The sequence below is a fragment of the Malaya genurostris genome, chromosome 3 (genome assembly GCF_030247185.1).
Source record: "Malaya genurostris strain Urasoe2022 chromosome 3, Malgen_1.1, whole genome shotgun sequence".
Classification (NCBI taxonomy): Eukaryota; Metazoa; Arthropoda; class Insecta; order Diptera; family Culicidae; genus Malaya; species Malaya genurostris.
In genome coordinates this window covers 202,445,731-202,464,944 of record NC_080572.1, presented here as the reverse complement: position 1 = coordinate 202,464,944, position 19,214 = coordinate 202,445,731, and the positions used below count along the sequence as shown (strand labels likewise).

At 39.6% G+C, this 19,214-nt stretch overlaps 2 protein-coding genes across 3 annotated transcripts; both read right to left on the bottom strand.

The window, feature by feature from the left end:
- Nucleotides 1-936: 936 nt before the first annotated feature.
- LOC131436804 (multiple inositol polyphosphate phosphatase 1) lies at nt 937-17,815 on the bottom strand. Of its 2 annotated transcripts, none has more exons than XM_058605726.1 (5): nt 17,454-17,815; nt 9,015-9,229; nt 8,858-8,952; nt 2,016-2,252; nt 937-1,955 (listed from the first exon to the last, which is right to left on the bottom strand). In XM_058605726.1, the coding sequence occupies exons 2-5, from the start codon at nt 9,205-9,207 to the stop codon at nt 1,017-1,019; spliced, it is 1,464 nt and encodes a 487-aa protein (XP_058461709.1). In that variant the 5' UTR covers nt 9,208-9,229; nt 17,454-17,815; the 3' UTR covers nt 937-1,016. The 2 variants fall into 2 exon arrangements, with proteins under 2 accessions (XP_058461709.1, XP_058461710.1); XM_058605727.1 differs by lacking the exon at nt 17,454-17,815 and adding an exon at nt 9,328-9,508.
- LOC131434177 (uncharacterized protein K02A2.6-like) lies at nt 10,915-11,613 on the bottom strand. The gene has a single exon (XM_058600831.1). It carries the CDS (start codon nt 11,611-11,613, stop codon nt 10,915-10,917), a length of 699 nt encoding a protein of 232 aa, XP_058456814.1.
- Nucleotides 17,816-19,214: the final 1,399 nt, after the last annotated feature.

The following is a 19,214-nucleotide window of genomic DNA, read 5'->3' as shown; positions in this document are numbered from 1 at the left end:
ATGTTATCGCGATAAAAATAAAATCTTGTATTTTTCTGTGAAACAAAGTCAGTTTCAATGCATCCACCACTTTTTTTCGCTTTGGTTTCCTGATAGCATTCTGAAAAAGGAGAGAGAAATAATATTGGCTCGACAAGGCTGCCAAACACACAGACATTCAATCTTTGTGAAAGTTGAATATTTTTTCATTGTTCATTAGTAATGTCCAACCCATACGATAGAATAATATGATAAAACTTCGCATCAAAATAATAAAATGTATACTGGCAATTCGGTACACTTTGCTCATATACGAGAGAGTACAAGAGAAATACGATGCGCAAAGGGAATAGAGCGAGCCACGTGGTTGACTTAAAACTCAACACGTGGTCCTCTGTCCTCAGACCTTAAGGTTAAAACCTCTATAATCGGAAAAAATTCCAAGTACCCTTACTCAGGCGTTGACTCATATAGGCCTCAAAAAACTTCGTATATAGCTTCAAAAACTAAATTGCTATTTTATGTATTTTATGCATTATTATTACTCTCATTTATTTTACCGTAACTCTCGAAACCTCTATCTCATGGTGTAATCTACTGGATCAACAGTCCCATAATATTTGTCAAACTTTTTTTTCATTTCTGTTTCTGAGGGGCCACGTGACTGCAAATACCTCTGGGTACGTGATTGCCAATCGAGGTTTTTTAAACAAGTTATAGGGAATCAATGTGGCTGGGAAGACTTGCGGATCGAGTTGATTACGTGTAAAGTAATTATGAAGTTGTTTTCGTCATTGTTCGAGAGATTATTTTCACACGCATCGATTCATAACTCTGAATCCGAAACTCACATCCGGATAGAAACTCATTTGTGTCTCAGTTTGTTGTTCCTTCTAATTTATGCCATTGCCAAGTACATAAACAAGATTTTTTCCAGCCTTTTTTTGGGTGAAATAATTTGGTGAAGAAAAATATAGCCTTTTATTGTTTCTCATCAGTACAATAACCTATATCTAGAGTAAAGATCTGAATTCGTCTTAAAAAATAGTTATTCGTTGTTTCGCTACTAACGCTACGATCACGGCCACCATAATGCTCACTGTGAACGATGGCAGATGTTTGTCCGAAGCTGTACTTCCTCCACAATAAAGTTTGGCACAATCTCCCTCACTGTATCGCTTGAACTGTCGAACCACGTCGGACCAATTACACAGCCCAACGTTACACCAATCGAACATAAGAGCTTTTTCGTTCAGGAAGAAAATAGCCTTAACAGGTTCCACTGGATCTGCACATTGATATTTAACAGCGACTACGTTAGCTGCGAAAGGCGTTAGTACACTGGACCGGAACCGTCGATTCCGCAAGGCGTAGTAATTGTCCGCGCGCAGAGCATCCGTATCTTTCAGAGCACCCAATGCAGCGAGAAATATCTGAATTTCCGATTCATGCGTAAAGTAGGCCACAACCTGCGGGTTGTCCGTTCGGCCTAAGTGTTTCACCATATCGGAAACTGCGTAACATGCCAAATCTGCGCTTTTACTGTAACCGTAGCTGTTTTGATAGTAGTACTTGAGATCTTCCTTGTACTCTAGCACGTTGACCTGTTCTTTGGTGAACACACTGCACCAAGGACTGAGCTGCTGTAAATGCCACGCTTGCTCGTACCTACAGGCATCCCACATCGCCTCCACCTGGTCAACACTGAGATTGTACCGGAATCCCAAACGAGTGGAAATGTCAGCTAAGGTTATCGTGAACAAACTTGATTCGAGAAATTTGCTATATTCGGAACCTGGTTGCTTGTTTTTGTCCTTGTTGGCATCGTATGCCGGGCAAAAATCATACGGTTTCAGCAGGGTGTCGTCGTTCGGTGATGGCTCAACATTTATATTACTGTACGCATTGTCGCCGAACAAACCTTCCACAAACGCCTTGAAGCTGGCCTCTGTTCGTTGAGTTTTTGTGTAACGGAACTGCAATGTCAATGATGGTCAATTGTCAATCGTATGGATCGAAATATCTTCATATCTTACCAAATAATGTTCCTTCGAATATTGACTGGACATCACTTCGTAGAAACGGTCTTGCTCTCGTTTGGCTAAGAATTTGAGCTCATTCCATCCTTGCGTCGTCAAGAAGGATTCGTAGTTGACAGTGATATTACTATCCCAACGCCATTCCCGCAACAATTCCAGATCATCGGAACACATTCGTCCAGAATCGGGAGCTGTCCGCCGAGATTCGTAATTATCCAGAATTGAGTCTCGTAACTGTAAGTGATGAATGTCAAAAAATAGTAGAAATTTTATCATTTGTTTATTTATTTTTCATCTGGCCATCTGTTGGACTTCATGAAGTTTTGGTAGGATGGTTAAAGCCCGTTTGAAAATCAACCATCTTCAAATGCGCGTAAGAACTCATAATTTTTTCTACTTTTTCACAAACATACACGCTAATATAAATTCATTTTCACAATCTTGAACATGACTAATATAATGACATACAAGTGTTTCAAAAATGGTTAACTATAAAAAGTTTATTATCTATCCAATTCTTTTAAGTCTATTTTTTAAAACGACACTCCAAACAGAGAAGTCAAAATGATCGTACACACTGTTAAATACATTAGATTACAAATACTAATAATTTGTATTTTCCCCTCGCATATGGGCACCAAATATGTACTCAGGTTTTGAGGATAGACCGAACTAGCGAATAGTAAAATGATTGTAAACAGTACGGATCATTAAACTCTTTGACGAGCTTTTATATGAGTCTCATGATGTCTAAAGGAGAGTTGAGATTCAAGATACTATTGTTCCAAAGGTTTGAGGTTGAGATGGAACCAAAGACAGAAATTGTTTAAGAGACGCTAAAGTTCCACGCAATCTGCTGTGGATCACACCACAAAAAACATCCTTGATTCCTTGATCCCACATACTACCCTGAATCACCACCATGTGGCGCTCTCAGTCACCCGATTAGATTTTTTCATGTCCCCACATCTGTCATTGATATTCTACCAAATTTTCCGCTTGATACCATTTGTTAAAGTTACGCTGTATTGAGTACAGCTGCGATTGTGCGTGTCCTCAATGTGGTACAATTTTCAAAAAAACATGAACTTGCAACAACGAGTTTGCATTTAATTTTGCGTTAAAAACGGTTTCAACGGTACAACGTTAAAAATGTGTTTCGGCAACAATACTCTGAAGAAAACATTCGTTTATCAGTGGAACGAACGTTTCAAAAGTGGCCGTGAGTCTGTGAATGATGAAGAGAAAAGCGGTAGGCCATCGACATCGAAAACCGACGAAAACATCAACAAAATCAAAAAATGTATGACCGTAGATCGCAAACTGACTATTAGGAGTTGTATTTGGACGTTATGAGACGTTTGCGTGAAGCAATTCATCAAAAAAGACCAGATTTGTGGGCAAACAACTCGTGGATCTTGCTCCCTATAACGACTTTTTCCTATTCGGTCTACTCAAGAAACCGCTCCGTGGAACACGTTTCAGCACCCGAGATGGGATTATGAAAAAATCGCAGATGGATCTGATGGCCATATCGAAAACTGAATATAAAAAATGTTTTCCAGGATTGGATCAAGCGCTATCGTAATTATTGACTCACTACATTACATACACAAAACACGTCGTTTTTTATCTTTTGAAAAATGTTTACGATAATCAAATCCTCCTCTTAATTTTTCGTCATCCACATACCTTATGATCAAAAAAGAACCGGAATTTTCATTTTAAAATTCCCGCGCTTGTCCAATCGGTAAACTTTTATTCTCTCAACGTTGGCATCACTTTTATACACATTCTGTCAAATTTTGACGCATATCGTACGATTAGTTTTTGTTTATCGTCTATACAAAGAAGTTGAAAAATTTTCGTGTGGCGATTTTTATAATGGATGAAAATTTAGAACAACGGCTAGCCTTCGAAGCGTCATTCGGTCGATTGTCGTCATATTCATAGATCCACACCTCATCACCAGTTATGATGCATTCGATGAATTTGGGGTCACCATCTGCGTTGGAAATCATTTCTTTGGCCACACCAACACGACGCTGTTTTTGAATGAAATTCAGCTTTTTTGGCACCACGTTTCAAACCCAAAACATCAGTTAAAATGTGTTCGGCTGATCCATAAGAGATGCCCAACAACACATCAATCTCTCTAATCGGTACAGAACGATTTTGCAACACGATTTGCTTCGCCGATTCAATTTTTTTTTCAGTAACAGATGTTGTTGGGCGGCCAGGCTCATCATGATCCAAGCTTGTACGACCACCTTTGAAGCGTTTATACCACTCGTATGCCTGTGTTTTTCCTAGACACGTTTCGGAACACTTAAATCCATTTGCAACACAAAATTCGATGCACGCACGTTGTTCTAAATTTTCATCCATTTTAAAAATCGCCACACGAGAATTTTTTCAACTTCTTTGTATAGACGCCAAACAAAAACTAATCGTACGATATGCGTCAAAATTTGACAGAATGTGTATAAAAGTGTTGCCAACGTTGAGAGAATAAAAGTTTACCGATTGGACAAGCGCAGGAATTTTAAAATGAAAATTCCGGTTTTTTTTATCATAAGGTATATCAACTGACTTCTATATTTTAATCAATTATTTTTTGTAAAAAATATTTATCAAATGTTGTAATATCTTTGAAAAATCCATCCGTAATGGGTAATTTAATCTGATTAACTTCAAATTGATGCCACATGGGTTACTTAACAACGGTTAAATCCAAAAAGTTTGTTTGGGGGGTATATACACAGTGGCCAAAATGCCTCTGTTACTCTATCGAATGCCAATCGTTTCAGCTTGACGAATTGAGCAACTGTCTGCGTGTGTCTCTATGTATGTACTGAACATAGAGACGTAGATCTCAGGATAATACTTATATTAACCCTCCGTTTTTCCCCGTCTCTGTCCACCATCTTCATTGGAACTAACAAGATCTTTTTTTGTCACTAACTTTTTCGTTTCCCCTCCCTTGTCTCTTCACCATTTCGATGGCAACTAATTAGTTTTCAGACATTTTGTTCCCACATCCCCTTTTTACCCCGTTTCCACAATATTTACTTTTTTTTCATTCTCTTCCGTAACATCACCATCAACGCCCACGGAAGACCGCACCAGTCGAAAACCAGCATGCGGGCCACCCGCCGGGCCTTCGTAGCCTGGGGGTGTTTCCCGCGGACCCACACGGACCGTCTAATGATACTATTCTAGTTTTAAATTAGTCGTTAATTAAGATTAGAAAATACCCTTGGCATTTTAGAGCTTAAGCCAGCCTGAGCTTGACAGCTCCCATACATCGAGAATATAAGTAAAAGTTTTGGTTCTCTGGTTTCACAATGGCGTCGTAAATGGAATAACATTTGGAAATAACGTATCTGTTTTTCGACAATCTGCGGTTACTGTTAATAGTTATCTTTTCAGAACAAAGAGAAAACGTTGGGCAGAGTGAATTAAAAGATAGAAAAAATACAAAATACGCATGTTTGTAGATTTATGACGGGTGTTATGGATGATTTTGTTGCTATGCAGCGTAGTTAGCAGAAAACGCAATATTTTAATTTCATTCATGAGTTCTTGCCTGAGTCACAATATGAAAATTACGCTCTTTTTAAATAAAGGGTGATTTTTTAAGAGCTTGAGAACTTTTTTAAACAATAAAACGCATAAAATTTGCAAAATCTCATCGGTTCTTTATTTTAAACGTTAGATTGGTACATGACATTTACTTTTTGAAGATAATTTCATTTAAATGTTGACCGCGGCTGCGTCTTAGGTGGTCCATTCGGAAAGTCCAATTTTGGGCAACTTTTTCGAGCATTTCGGCCGGAATAGCCCGAATTTCTTCGGAAATGTTGTCTTCCAAAGCTGGAATAGTTACTGGCTTATTTCTGTAGACTTTAGACTTGACGTAGCCCCACAAAAAATAGTCTAAAGGCGTCAAATCGCATGATCTTGGTGGCCAACTTACCAGTCCATTTCTTGAGATGAATTGTTCTCCGAAGTTTTCCCTCAAAATGGCCATAGAATCGCGAGCTGTGTGGCATGTAGCGCCATCTTGTTGAAACCACATGTCAACCAAGTTCAGTTCTTCCATTTTTGGCAACAAAAAGTTTGTTAGCATCGAACGATAGCGATCGCCATTCACTGTAACGTTGCGTCCAACAGCATCTTTGAAAAAATACGGTCCAATGATTCCACCAGCGTACAAACCACACCAAACAGTGCATTTTTCGGGATGCATGGGCAGTTCTTGAACGGCTTCGGGTTGCTCTTCACTCCAAATGCGGCAATTTTGCTTATTTACGTAGCCATTCAACCAGAAATAAGCCTCATCGCTGAACAAAATTTGTCGATAAAAAAGCGGATTTTCCGAATGGACCACCTAAGACGCAGCCGTGGTCAACATTTAAATGAAATTATCTTCAAAAAGTAAATGTCATGTACCAATCTAACGTTTAAAATAAAGAACCGATGAGATTTTGCAAATTTTATGCGTTTTATTGTTTAAAAAAGTTCTCAAGCTCTTAAAAAATCACCCTTTATATTGCTGGAACCATACACAGTAACCGTAAATAACGTAATGAAGTATTGGTTTCTCTTGTAAACTTTTTGTTTCGTAATTCATCGAACCCGTATTGTTTAGGTACACTAGCGCCGTCCTGAATCCAGTAGAACACATATGAAACAGGCTCATTTCTGTCAGGTTGTGTATGGGTTGGCTTAAGCAGTGTGCTTAAAATTATTATTGCTTATTATTGAATAAAAAAAACCCTCCGTCTAACAGACATTTTTACACTTTCGGTCTGACTGATGAGTCTGACCAGACCTCTATACATTTTCGTGTATTTCTATGCGTTTTAGTGTCAATAATTGGTAAATCATTTCTTACAAACCAGTAATATATTATATTAGTTAAGTAAATATCTCTCTAAGCTCTGAATCAACACGGACAAATAAAGTAATATTTTATCCGAAATAATCTCACCGTATTACGTACAGAGATGCCAGGTCATTTTTTCAAAAATCTGTGTTGAAACCCAAAACCTGTCTGTGAAAATCTGTGACCGTTTTCCGTACCCCAATAGCAGTTCAAAATCAATTTGATGAGCAAAAAAAAACAGGTCTCACTACCAACACGCTCTGCACGCTCTGTACCTTTTTCCTCAACCGCTCTGTACTTTTTGGTGCTAAACTGTACTCTATTTCCAAAATCTGTAAAAATCTGTGATTTATTCAAGAATCTGTGAAAATCTGTGATCATTTTCAGAAATCTGTGAAAATCTGTGTCAGTTTTAAAATCTGTGCACAAAACTCAAAATCTGTGAAACACAGATTAATCTGTGAACCTGACATCCCTGATTACGCACAATCTCTCCTGAACATTGATAAACACGCTAACCCCGTAATTTCTCCCGCAATTTACCCGCATAGTGTTTTGGCTACCTGGGCGGCCATGGCCACCAGACGGCTACCAAAATTGATTCAGTGACGGTTGTCGAATCCAATTTGACAAAACAAAGTCGCCTGTAGTTAGCCGAGCGTTTTCATCTTTTCACCTTCGCTGAAAATGTCAAAGATTTCAATGTAGAAAAATCCTGGTGGATACGGTTGTATCGTTTGAGTTGTATATCTGTTTTTTTATGCGAATTTTCAGTTATGCGGTTTTTTATGTGGTACGTAAACTCGCATAAAAAAAGACTTCAGTGTACTTACTCAATAAGTGAAACGAAAATGCAATGTCGTCCGAGTACGAGAAAGACAAGCAAAAGTCATGCGTTTTTCTCTTTGATACACGTTGATACTAAACATTTTAGAAAACTATATTGTTTCATAATACTGAAAATAAATTAAATATGCTGGTCATATTTTCGACAGCATGGAGAAAAAATTATGTTGTTGGGTTAAGTACTACTCGAAATATTTACGATTAAGTTCTACCCTCTTCCACAGGGTAAATTTAGAAAAGGAGACCCAAGACAAAATTGAAGCATTGAGTAGTGGAAAACGAACAATCGATACCTTTACTCACTTCCGGTAAGGCTTTCAATGTGTAACCGTGCTGAAGCAGTCCGGTGTTGCGGCCCTGTGAGAATATCACGGGTAATCCAGGTAATATAAATGAAAAATTGGCAATATAACCTAGTTTTGAAATTTCAAGACTGAATTGTTGATCATAGTGAAATTACTTAGCAGCCAATGACGATCAAGCATCTCAAACTAACTTATCTTTTATGGGAATATAGGTTCATGAAAGCCGGCTTCTTATAAATCACTTTTTTGATAAGCCCCCCATAAATTCTAGCAAACTTCTGAACTTTCCAAAGATAACTACACAATCGAGATATGTAAATAAATTTATTATCAATGTCGAGTGGATGTACACACTAAACTTCATTCGGTAATTTTTCATCTTTTAACGAGTTTAGAACAGCCGAACCACCGAACATTATCATTCTACTTATATATCAGTGTAAATAAACATTTGATGAAATGTTATTCTTACTGAAAAATCAACTACCGATGTATGAACAGCTGAGATCAGTAATCCAATTGAAGTGTGTAAGTCTTCAAAAATCAACTAATTATAGAATCCCATAGGAACAACGGAGTAAAAATGGCTGATAATGACAATAAGAAAGTTTTTCTGAATATCGTCATCCACGAAACGAAATTACTCAACTATTTTCCAAGTGGCGACAAAGGAAACATGATGTTTGAGTTCGAGGTGAAGAACAACTTATCCATTTCACAAATTTGGTTGAAAATTTTGCACCATATTTAAATGATTCGGAAAATCAGAAGTAAAACGATTAACGGATCCTACTTACACTGTTCAACGCTTGTGACATGAATTCGATATCCTTTTTGCCAGGCAGTCTCGTCCCATGTCGACTCAGTTGCCAGAGTTTGGACGGGATGCAATCTGTTAAAAAAAAACATTTCATTAAGTATTGTCAGTATTGCTATAATTTAGGTTGCGCTTACTTGGTACGATATGCTCCCGGCTGGATATTGGTGCGCGGATTACTTCGTACGCGGATTTCGTCGCAAAATGTTTCGATTGAGATCGATCGCTGTCCTGACTGTAGCAGTAAGTTTCACAGCATCTCTGTTGCGCTTTGGTTAGATAAACGACACACAGGATAAGCCATGCAACAGCACAGTACCTTCGTGACATTTCGTGGGAGCTGGGTTACAATCTAAGGGAGGAATATAGAAATTTTAAAGTAGATTATCGGACGTAAGATATTTTTTCTGCCTAAAGCTGTATGTTTTCTTTTGTTAACTTTTAACCTACCGCAAATAACTACTATGCTAGCACTCGGTTTGATGTCAAAAAAAATGCGAAATCAAGTCACGTCAATGATTAGTATAAACCCATTTGCTAATTACTAGTTAAATACAATATAATACTTTGTTATCGTAGCTGAGGAACGCGTAAAGTACGATCGCAACGATGACAAAACTCACACTGAACATGCCGAGTGCATACAGATGTAATATAGCATCACGATCGTTTGCCGGCTCTTTCGCTACACACGCAAAGATCTTTCTATTCAAACTCCGATACATTCATCAATGCTCCACGCCCAAACCAACAACCTGTTTTAATGTGCTGGTATCACCTAGGAGACGTAGATCAACAGCAAAGGTTGATAGTTAAATGTTTTTTTATCCACCTAATGATTTAGATGTGGCTTTCTCGTAACTAAGAACCAAACGCAGATAAAGCTGTGAAATATTATCGACATAAAAAGCAATAATTCTACTGAAAAAAAACTGAAAATTTAAAATTTTCGATGATTGGAACTGTAATTGTAATTGAAAATATGTATGAATGCGAATCATGGATTGAATTTGGAAATATCATTCTCTATGTTACAGATCTACACATGTTCATCCAGTAACAGTGAATGCATTAATTTTCTTATACCAGATACGCTAGAGTAATCGAATCATGCGGCAATTACGGTTTCATTCAATTAAACATCAAACAATGCCATAGCCTCTTCTATTCTCTCGAACATTTACCCTATCGGCAATTAGAGTTTCATTGCCTAACCAATTTGCTCTACAATTTTGGTACTTTCTTCTATAAAGTTGGGGTCACGAAATCGTGCCATTCGAACCATAAAACGATCAGTTGGAGAAAAATTCCACCACATATGATCTATCCGGACTGGCGGTTGTCGTTCACATTCTTTATTTTCATAGACAACCCAAACCGCGAGAAACCGGTTTGATAATGTTATTTTCAGAAGTGCGCTCATAGAAATAATCATCGCATGGCTGTTTTAGCACTTCCAAATACTGCCACTTTGAGCACCGCACTTATTGTTTTGATTCTGTATTACCGCATACTCTGTGCAATGTTATTCATTCCCATTACGGTTTTGCTTTTCTTGTAAAGAAGAACTAAGAAATCATTCCGAAAAGTGAACGCAAAATCCAGTGTACGTATGTATATGGTTTCTCGAAATGTTAATTAATTGTTGGGAAAACAATCAAAATTTTGAAAATCGCGACTGAAAAGTAATTTTCAAATAAAAAATCATCGATCAGAGAGCTCACTGAAGAAAAGTTCACTACTGATTTTTTTTGCAAACGCGAAACTGATCTCACATTGTGAAAAATCAGTTGTGAAAAGTTCACCAGCGAACATTCTTCTCGATGATGTTTAAAAAAAATTTATTCAGCAATATAGTGGTGGTGGAGTAATATGGTTAGTAATAGTTATTGTTGTATCCGGAAACTCCCGGAATGAAACTTCGGATTGAATACTTCTAGCTGTTACTTTATTGGAAGTCAATCAAAGAATGAATAAAATAAGATTCATGTCAGCTGTTATATGATCGTTGGTTGCAATGATCCAACATTTCCCTCTTCAAGGTTTCATCATCCAGTAGGGCTTGAACCGGGCTGGAAGTTGAATCATTCGTCGACCTCTCTCTAGGATTGGTGTTGTTGATTGTACAGGTTCGCATTCTTCATTCCCCACAACTTCATCTTCTGAAGAATCATTTGTCAGGCTAGCTTCATTGGACTCATCCAACACGGGTTCTTCGAATACCTGTGGGTCTGGGTTGTCAACAGGAACATTGAGAGCTTTTGGAGCCGTTAATCCGAAACCATCGAAAAATACTGAAAGCGGTGTTGGATTACCTACTGTACTGGGTTCAGGAACTCGAGCGTTGAGTTGGTTTGCATGTGACCGTATCAGGCGATGTTGATCCTCCAGGAAGACATTGTAGTTCACGGTTCCGATTTTCTCGATCACGGTTACAGGTTGCCACTGCCATGAATTCGCTCGATGTACCTTTACGTAGACGGTATCTCCGTGCTGAAATGCCCTTTTGACTGTGCCGTGCTTTTTGTTGAATGAGTTGTTCTGATTCTTCCTGTTTCTGAATGTGGAGTCAGTGGAACGTTCAGTCGGTTTGAGCAATGACGATACGGTACGTATTGGTCTGCCGAACATCAATTCAGCGGGAGCTTTGCCGTTCAAGTCACTGGTTGGAGTAGAGTGGTAAACATTCAAGAAGGTGTACAGCGCTCCTTCGAATGAATCTCCTCCCGTACGCATTTTTCGAAGGCTTCTCTTCAAAGTATCCACCAATCTTTCGGCTAAACCGTTGGATTGCGGATGGTACGGAGCGATACGAATATAACGAATTCCTTGAGCTGTACAAAAATCTTGAAAATCGTGGCTGGAAAATTGAGTTCCATTGTCGGACACTATTACTTCTGGGTTGCCGAATGTTGCAAAAGTTTGAATCAGTAGTTCGATGGTGGTTTGTGTTGTCGTCGATTTTGATGGATGTATTCCAGGCCACTTAGAGAAGGGATCAACTATTATTAAAAATAGGTACCATCTACGAGACCTGGACACTGGACCAGGGTTTGGCAGGAATCGGCCACGACTCTAATGTCGTCTTTGTAGGAGTCTTGGCTGCTAATAAACATGGCGTGCAGTGTTTGAAGAAGTCTTCAATCTCATTGTCGATACCGGGCCAATAAACAAAGCTTCTAGCTATTGCCTTCATGCGTACCATTCCGGAATGACCTCGATGAAACTGTTGCAGAATCCTTCGTCGGAACATCTCAGGAACTATGACTCTGTCGCCAAACGTTACACAACCGTCAACTACGCTGAGCGATTCTCGTCTGTTGGTTGAGCTGCAGTGGAAAGATTCTTGGAGCAGGAAGGCAGTTTGAAGTGTGACATGAGACGAGACCCGATAACGAGAAGGAAGCATTCTACGCGCAGCTGGAACAAACCTACGACAGCTGTCCACGGCGGAATGTAAAACTCGTCATCGGCGACATGAATGCTCAGGTAGGCCGAGAGGCAATGTTCAGGGTCCGGCACTCGAAGTGTAACCAATTAAAAAGGCCATAAATTCAGTTTGGAAAATTACTTTTACTTAATTCAAATTACAAAATGTGTAAAAATAATACAAAATTCAGAATCAATTCACTTTTACTCGATATGACCACCTTTTGCCTTGACTATGGCCTTGAGACGGTCAAAAAACGAATCGCAAGCTGCCCGAATGTGACTTGCAGGTGTATTTTGGCCCACTCGCGGACAATAACTTTTTTCAGCGCCTCGAGACTGGTGTATCTTTTAGTTCGGACTTTGCTCTCCAAAATGGCCCAAAGAGAATAATCCATTGGATTCGCATCTGGTGAGTTCGAGAGCCATTGTGTGGACGTGATGAAGTTCGGAACGTTGTTTTTCAGCCATTCTTGGTTCACTCGAGCTTTGTGAGACGGTGCCGAGTCCTGATGAAACGTCCATGGTCTGCCACCGAAATGTTTGTCTGCCCACGGCTTCAAAGCAACCTCCAGAATACTTTCCCGATAATATGTCGCATTTACCTTGACGCCAGGCTCGAAGGTCTGAACTTGGTTACACTTCGAGTGCCGGACCCTGTACAGGCCCGTGATCGGGCTGGAGAGCCTGCACGCGGTTACGAACGACAATGGTCAACGATGCGTAAACTTTGCAGCCTCCCGAGGAATGGTAGTTCGAAGCGCCTTCTTCCCCCGCAAAGATATCCACAAAGTCACCTGGAGATCACCTGATCAACATACGGAAAACCAAATCGACCACATTCTCATCGACGGGCGATTCTTCTCCGACGTCATCAATGTCCGCACTTACCGCAGTGCCAATATTGATTCTGACCACTACCTTGTCGCGGTTTGTATGCGCTCAAAACTATCGACGGTGCACAATATACGTCGCACAGGAACGCCGGGATTCAATCTCCAGCAGCTACGTAGCGTCCGTACTGCAGAGGAATGCGCGCAACAACTGGAGCAAGTGCTACCAACGGAAGAGCAGCTTGGCGCGGCGACTCTTGAAGACGGCTGGAGGAATATAAGATCCGCCGTGAGTAGCACTGCTTCAACCGTACTACCCAGGTAACCAGTAAGCACTAATAATGGCATTAAATTAGCCTTTTATGGGCACCAAAAATGCTTAAAGCTCTATATCTGCTATCTGAAAGCTCATCTGTTGTAAATCAATTAGAATTCAGCTTTCAGAATGCACACCAGCCATAAATAAGCATTATGTATGAATAGCCGTATATTTTGCCAAAGTCGGCCTTAATTCAGTCTCAAGTGCGATTGAAATGCCAATTAGCGATTATTTGCTGTCATATTGCGGCATTAGTATGTGCTTATTGGTTACCGGGGTAGGTACGAGGTTATCGAATCGAGGAAATGACTGGTTTGACGGCGAATGTCAGTAGTTGGTCGAAGAGAAGAATGCAGCAAGGGCGAGGATGCTGCAACACCGCACTAGAGCGAACGAGGAACGATACAGACAGGCGCGGAACAGAACACGGTTTTCCGGAAGAAAAGGCGCCACCAGGAAGACAATGATCGCGAAGCGATCATACAGCTGTACCGCGCAAATGACACACGGAAGTTCTATGAGAAGGTGAACCGCTCACGTAGAGGCTACACGCCACAGGCCGAAATGTGCAAAGATACCAGTGGTAACCTTCTCATGAACGAACGTGAGGTAATCGACAGGGGGAAGCAGTACTATGACGAGCATTTGAATGGCGAAGTACAAGATACAGAGAAAGGTACAGGAATCAATCTGGGTGCACGCTCAGCCGACGACAGATTCCCAGCCCCTGTCGGAGATAAGTGAGGAGATCGGCAAGCTGAGGAACAACAAAGCCGCGGGCAATGACCAGTTGCCAGGCGAGCTGCTCAAACATGGAGGAGAATGGATGGATGGAGTGGTATGAATGGATGGCTGGAGTGGTATGTCCCGTCTACAAAAAGGACGATAAGATCGACTGTTGCAATTACCGCGCAATCACATTGCTGAACGTCGCCTACAAGGTACTCTCCCAAATCCTTTGCCGTCGTCTATCACCAAGGAATTCGTAGGGCCGTACCAAGCGGGATTTACTGGAGCCCGCACCACTACGGATCACATATTCGCGATAAGACAAGTAATCCAGAAGTGTCGTGAATACAACGTACCCACGCATCACCTATTCATTGACTTCAAAGCGACATACGACACAATCGATCGAGAACAGCTATGGCAGATAATGCACGAATACGGTTTCCCGCATAAACTGACGCGATTGGTCAAAGCAACGATGGATAGAGTGATGTGCTACGTCCGAGTATCTGGGACGCTCTCGAGTCCCGGCTACGTTTTGTTCAATATTGCCCTGGAAGGTGTGATTCGAAGAGCGAGGATCGACACGAGTGGCACGATCTTCCGAAAGTCCGTACAACTTTTTGGCTTCGCTGACGATATTGATATTCTGACACGTAACCTTGAGAAGATGACGGAAACCTACATTGGACTGAAAGCTGAAGCTAGGCGTATCGGATTGGCCATAAATGCGTCGAAAACAAAATACATGAGAGGAAGAGGCTCTAGAGAAGAAACACTACGCCTCCCCCCACGAATATTGATAGACGGTGACGATATCGAGATGGTTGACGAGTTCGTGTATGTGGGCTCACTGGTGACCGCCGATAATGACACCAGCAGAGAAATTCATAGACGTATTTTGGCAGGGAATATTGCGTACTTTGGACTCAGAAAAACTCTCCGATCGAGAAAAGTACACCACCGCACGAAATTGACCATCTACAAAACGCTCATTAGACCGGTTGTTCTCTATGACCACGAGACCTGGACTATGCTGGCAGAGGACCAACGCGCCCTCAGTGCTTTCGAAAGAAAGGTACTGATCTATGGCGGAGTGCAGATGGAAGACGGAACGTGGAGACGGCGTATGAATCACGAATTGCAACAGCTGCTAGGAGAACCACCCATCGTACGGACAGCTAAAATCGGACGTCTATGATGGGCTGGGCATGTCATAAGGATGTCGGACGACAGCCCAGTGAAAATGGTTCTTGAATCTAATCCGACTGGTACAAGAAGAAGAGGAGCGCAGCGAGCAAGGTGGATCGATTAAGTGGAGGGTGATCTCAGAAGCATCCGTGCCTTGAGTGGCTGGCGACGAGCAGCCATGAACCGAGTTATGTGGAGACGTATACAGCAAAGGACACCCCTGGCCTATAGCTGTTAGGTAAGGTAAGTAAATGGGTGTATGACAAATAATTTCACTCAATTTTTTTCGGAGATGACTCAACCGTTTTCTACACACTCAGATTCATATGAAAAGTCGTATACTCCCAAACAAGGTTCCTGAATTATGTTTGGTTCCGACCTCTGTTTTCGGAACTACAGGATGATATGTGAAACGAAATTAAAACTGTGTAACTCATTTTTATCGTAGATGGCTGAACCGATCTAAGATTCAAATGAAATCTAAGAATCATCTAAGATTCAAATGAAAAGTTCTAAGATTCTATAAAACATCATGTTTTTCAGTCAGATCCAACTTCCGGTTTTGGAGATACAGGGTGATTAGTATAAAAATGTCTATTTCACATAAACTAATCAGGTTTATCGAGTTAGCAGATTTGGATGGTCGATAACCAAATAAACTTATTTCATTTTTGGTTGTGTTCAGTTTCCGTTTCGGAAGGCACCCAAAAATTTAATTCGCACTACGATTCCACAAAGATGTCTACATTGATTTTCAAACATTTTGAAACAAATATAAACTATACAGCTACTCAGGTGAATTTATCTGACTTCGGCCATACCGATTTTAGAATTCCGTTTCTCAAAGCTCAATCGTTTTCTCAAAAAAAGCCTAATCGAATTTCAGAAACAAAAGTTCAAATTAAAATAAATCCAATTTAATCCAATTCTGACTTCCGATTCTCGAATTGTAGGTGGATGAATTTTTAAAATTCAAAGCGATATAGAAGATGACAATCCCGAAAAGCTTCAAAGTTGGACTCAAAAATATTGCAATTTATTCGTCATATGGCCATACGAATCGGTTTGGGTTATGCTGGTTCCTGAATATCGGCTCTGGAAGTACCTTAAATTACACTAAACTCTAAAGTGAAAATTACTTCGACTTATCATGGAATGTTTAATCGATTGTTACATTTTTAGATTCAAATTCGATCCGATTTGCAGTTTCGATTTTACAGAATAATGAGTGATTAAAATCTCAAATTGCCACTTAAAACGACTGACATTAGAATAATGTCATGAAAACTGAAACACCGAAAAATATTCATGCAAAAAACACATGCTGATTGATAAAAAAAAAAGGTATCACCTCACTGCTAGATGGAGAGCAGATACTTTTTGATTGAAACAAAAACATTTTCACAATTTAAAACATTTATCAAAAGATATATGCTTTTTTTTCGCGAGCCGGAAGCTATATAACTCCTTCAATTTAAAAATCTATCCACTGAGGTTGCACGCCTGCCCCATGCTGAAACACAAATCTACGACTGATAAAACATACTATGTCTCATGAACACTCGATTATTAATAATCCCCTACTTGAAGTGATTGACGCTTATATTTGTCAGTAGTTCATAATATATGACGCTGGTCTTAGGTGGAATTCAATTTATAAATTTCCTGTGCAAGTAAGGAATCAGTTACGAAAACTGATCATGGAGAAGGCCAAGTTTCGCATGGAATGTAGGGCCAATACTACGTTTAACTTTGTATATTGTTAAATAATTCAGTTTATTTAGAACCAAATTCAGATACAAATTATTTATAAACAGAAAATTAGTCATTCAAATCGATCAGATAAGGCATCAAAAAATGATCGTCTTCAAAAGTGTAGTGCAACAACGCCCATGAACATGGAGAAATATTGCGCCCATCATGAGCATGTGCCTATTGATTTGTGTAAGTTCGATGATCTAATCACAGCACGTTTCTCTGTCATGGCATGAGCAGTGTTTTATCTACGACAGTGGCGATCACTCCACGCACAGCTCAATAACCAGAATATTCACTTGATTTTTTTTTTCACTTACCTGCTATCGTCAGGCTTACAGTTGATGACTTTAAAAGAAAAACCCTTTCTATAGCAAAGCTTTCATCGGTTTTGTACTTTGATATAAATCAGCGTTCATTGAAAGAAAAAGAACGCCAACAAGTTTGGTATATGATTGCACGAATTTACTTATCACGTTTCCATTAAATCACTTAATAATTGTACCAAATAACCGGGAATGCACTTTCACCTTTGGCAATGACCTCTAAGAACGCTAAACAGAATGGTTAAACCGGATAAGTGACACTCAACTGCAACGAAAGTTATCTTGATACTGACGCTGCAGGACTGTTTGACATAGTGAAGATGTGATGAGAGAATGTGAAGGAGAGATAATAGAAAAATCCTATCGTGGTCTCCTCCAAAGACGTAGTTCGTTCAACAACGACGTGCACACCTCTTTAAACTGTTTACAGGTGTTTTCCGATTCCCACACATTCTTTTCGTGGTTAGAGATTGAGTAAAGCAGCCCTTACACGTGACAATATTATTGTCAATCCAAAGTATTGTCAATACCGTCAATCCAATTGACTTGTTAACTTGAGTCCGCATTTTTCGAGAAAATCAAGCGTTTGGAGCTTCAAATATTGCAACTGAATATTGTAACATTGAGAGAAAAGGTCATTGTACATATTTAACTGTTTTCTCTCTGGAGAGAAAGTATTGTCGGATTGATGAGCAGTTTTGATTTTTTGACAATATTTTCGTCAATCCGATGGAGTTTCCATTACACGATCAAAAGTATTGTCAATACTCCTCGTATTGACAATAATATTGTCTCGTGTAAGGGTCGCTTAAAGCTTTCTGCGGTGATCTGCCCATGTTCTGAATTCTGAGCTGGTCGTTTGCTTTCACTAGTGAGAGTGATCGAGGCGTTCTATTCTTCTTGTTTAAAAGACTGCAGTGCGTAGAAATGAGTATGTAATGCAACTGAAAATCGACCGTCTGAAGCATCTTGGTTCATTTATTTCTAATTGGAGATTACAAAGTCAGTGACGTTCCCTTACATGTGCTATGAAGCACATGATTAACGATCCAACTAACTGATCCGTAAAATTTGAGACCATTACATGCGACAAAATTTCCTTTTATTCTGAATAAACAATTACTTATTGACGGGACAAGAGGGAAATCCCCCCTGGTCGGACTGTTTCAGGGGTCCCGGAATGTCCAGTCGGGACGTTTTTGGGCACATTTTTCTTCAAACATCAAGTACTTAGAAATTTCATAATTACTTTTTACAGGCTATGATCAGCACATTACATCGATAGAACCGATATTTGAGAACTCATTGAAATGTTCTTTCTCTTTGAAACGATTAACACCCTTGCTCACGAGCTGTTTTGACTTTTGGATGTATTTCGCTTGAGTCATTTTGGGACCTTCAAAATGCGATCACGGATAAACCCCAAGTAACCACGACGCATAATAACCCAACAATATTTCAGCTTTAAAAAACTCATATAAAGAAATTAAATGCTATTATCAAACTGAAAAAGGCGATTATTAGACTCTTCTAGGATCTGAATAGGTGAAACAGGAATTGCACATTATTATTGCAGCAATAATGCAAATAAATCGATAAATACTTTATCGATGGTAACAATTTAAACTGTAGATTATAAATGTCACGTTGCTATAAGAGTGTTTAAATAATGTGTTACAAATGAAATTCAAATATTGAAAAGAATATTTAATGTTCAACATAAATAAATGAATATCACTTTTAATACAGTTTATG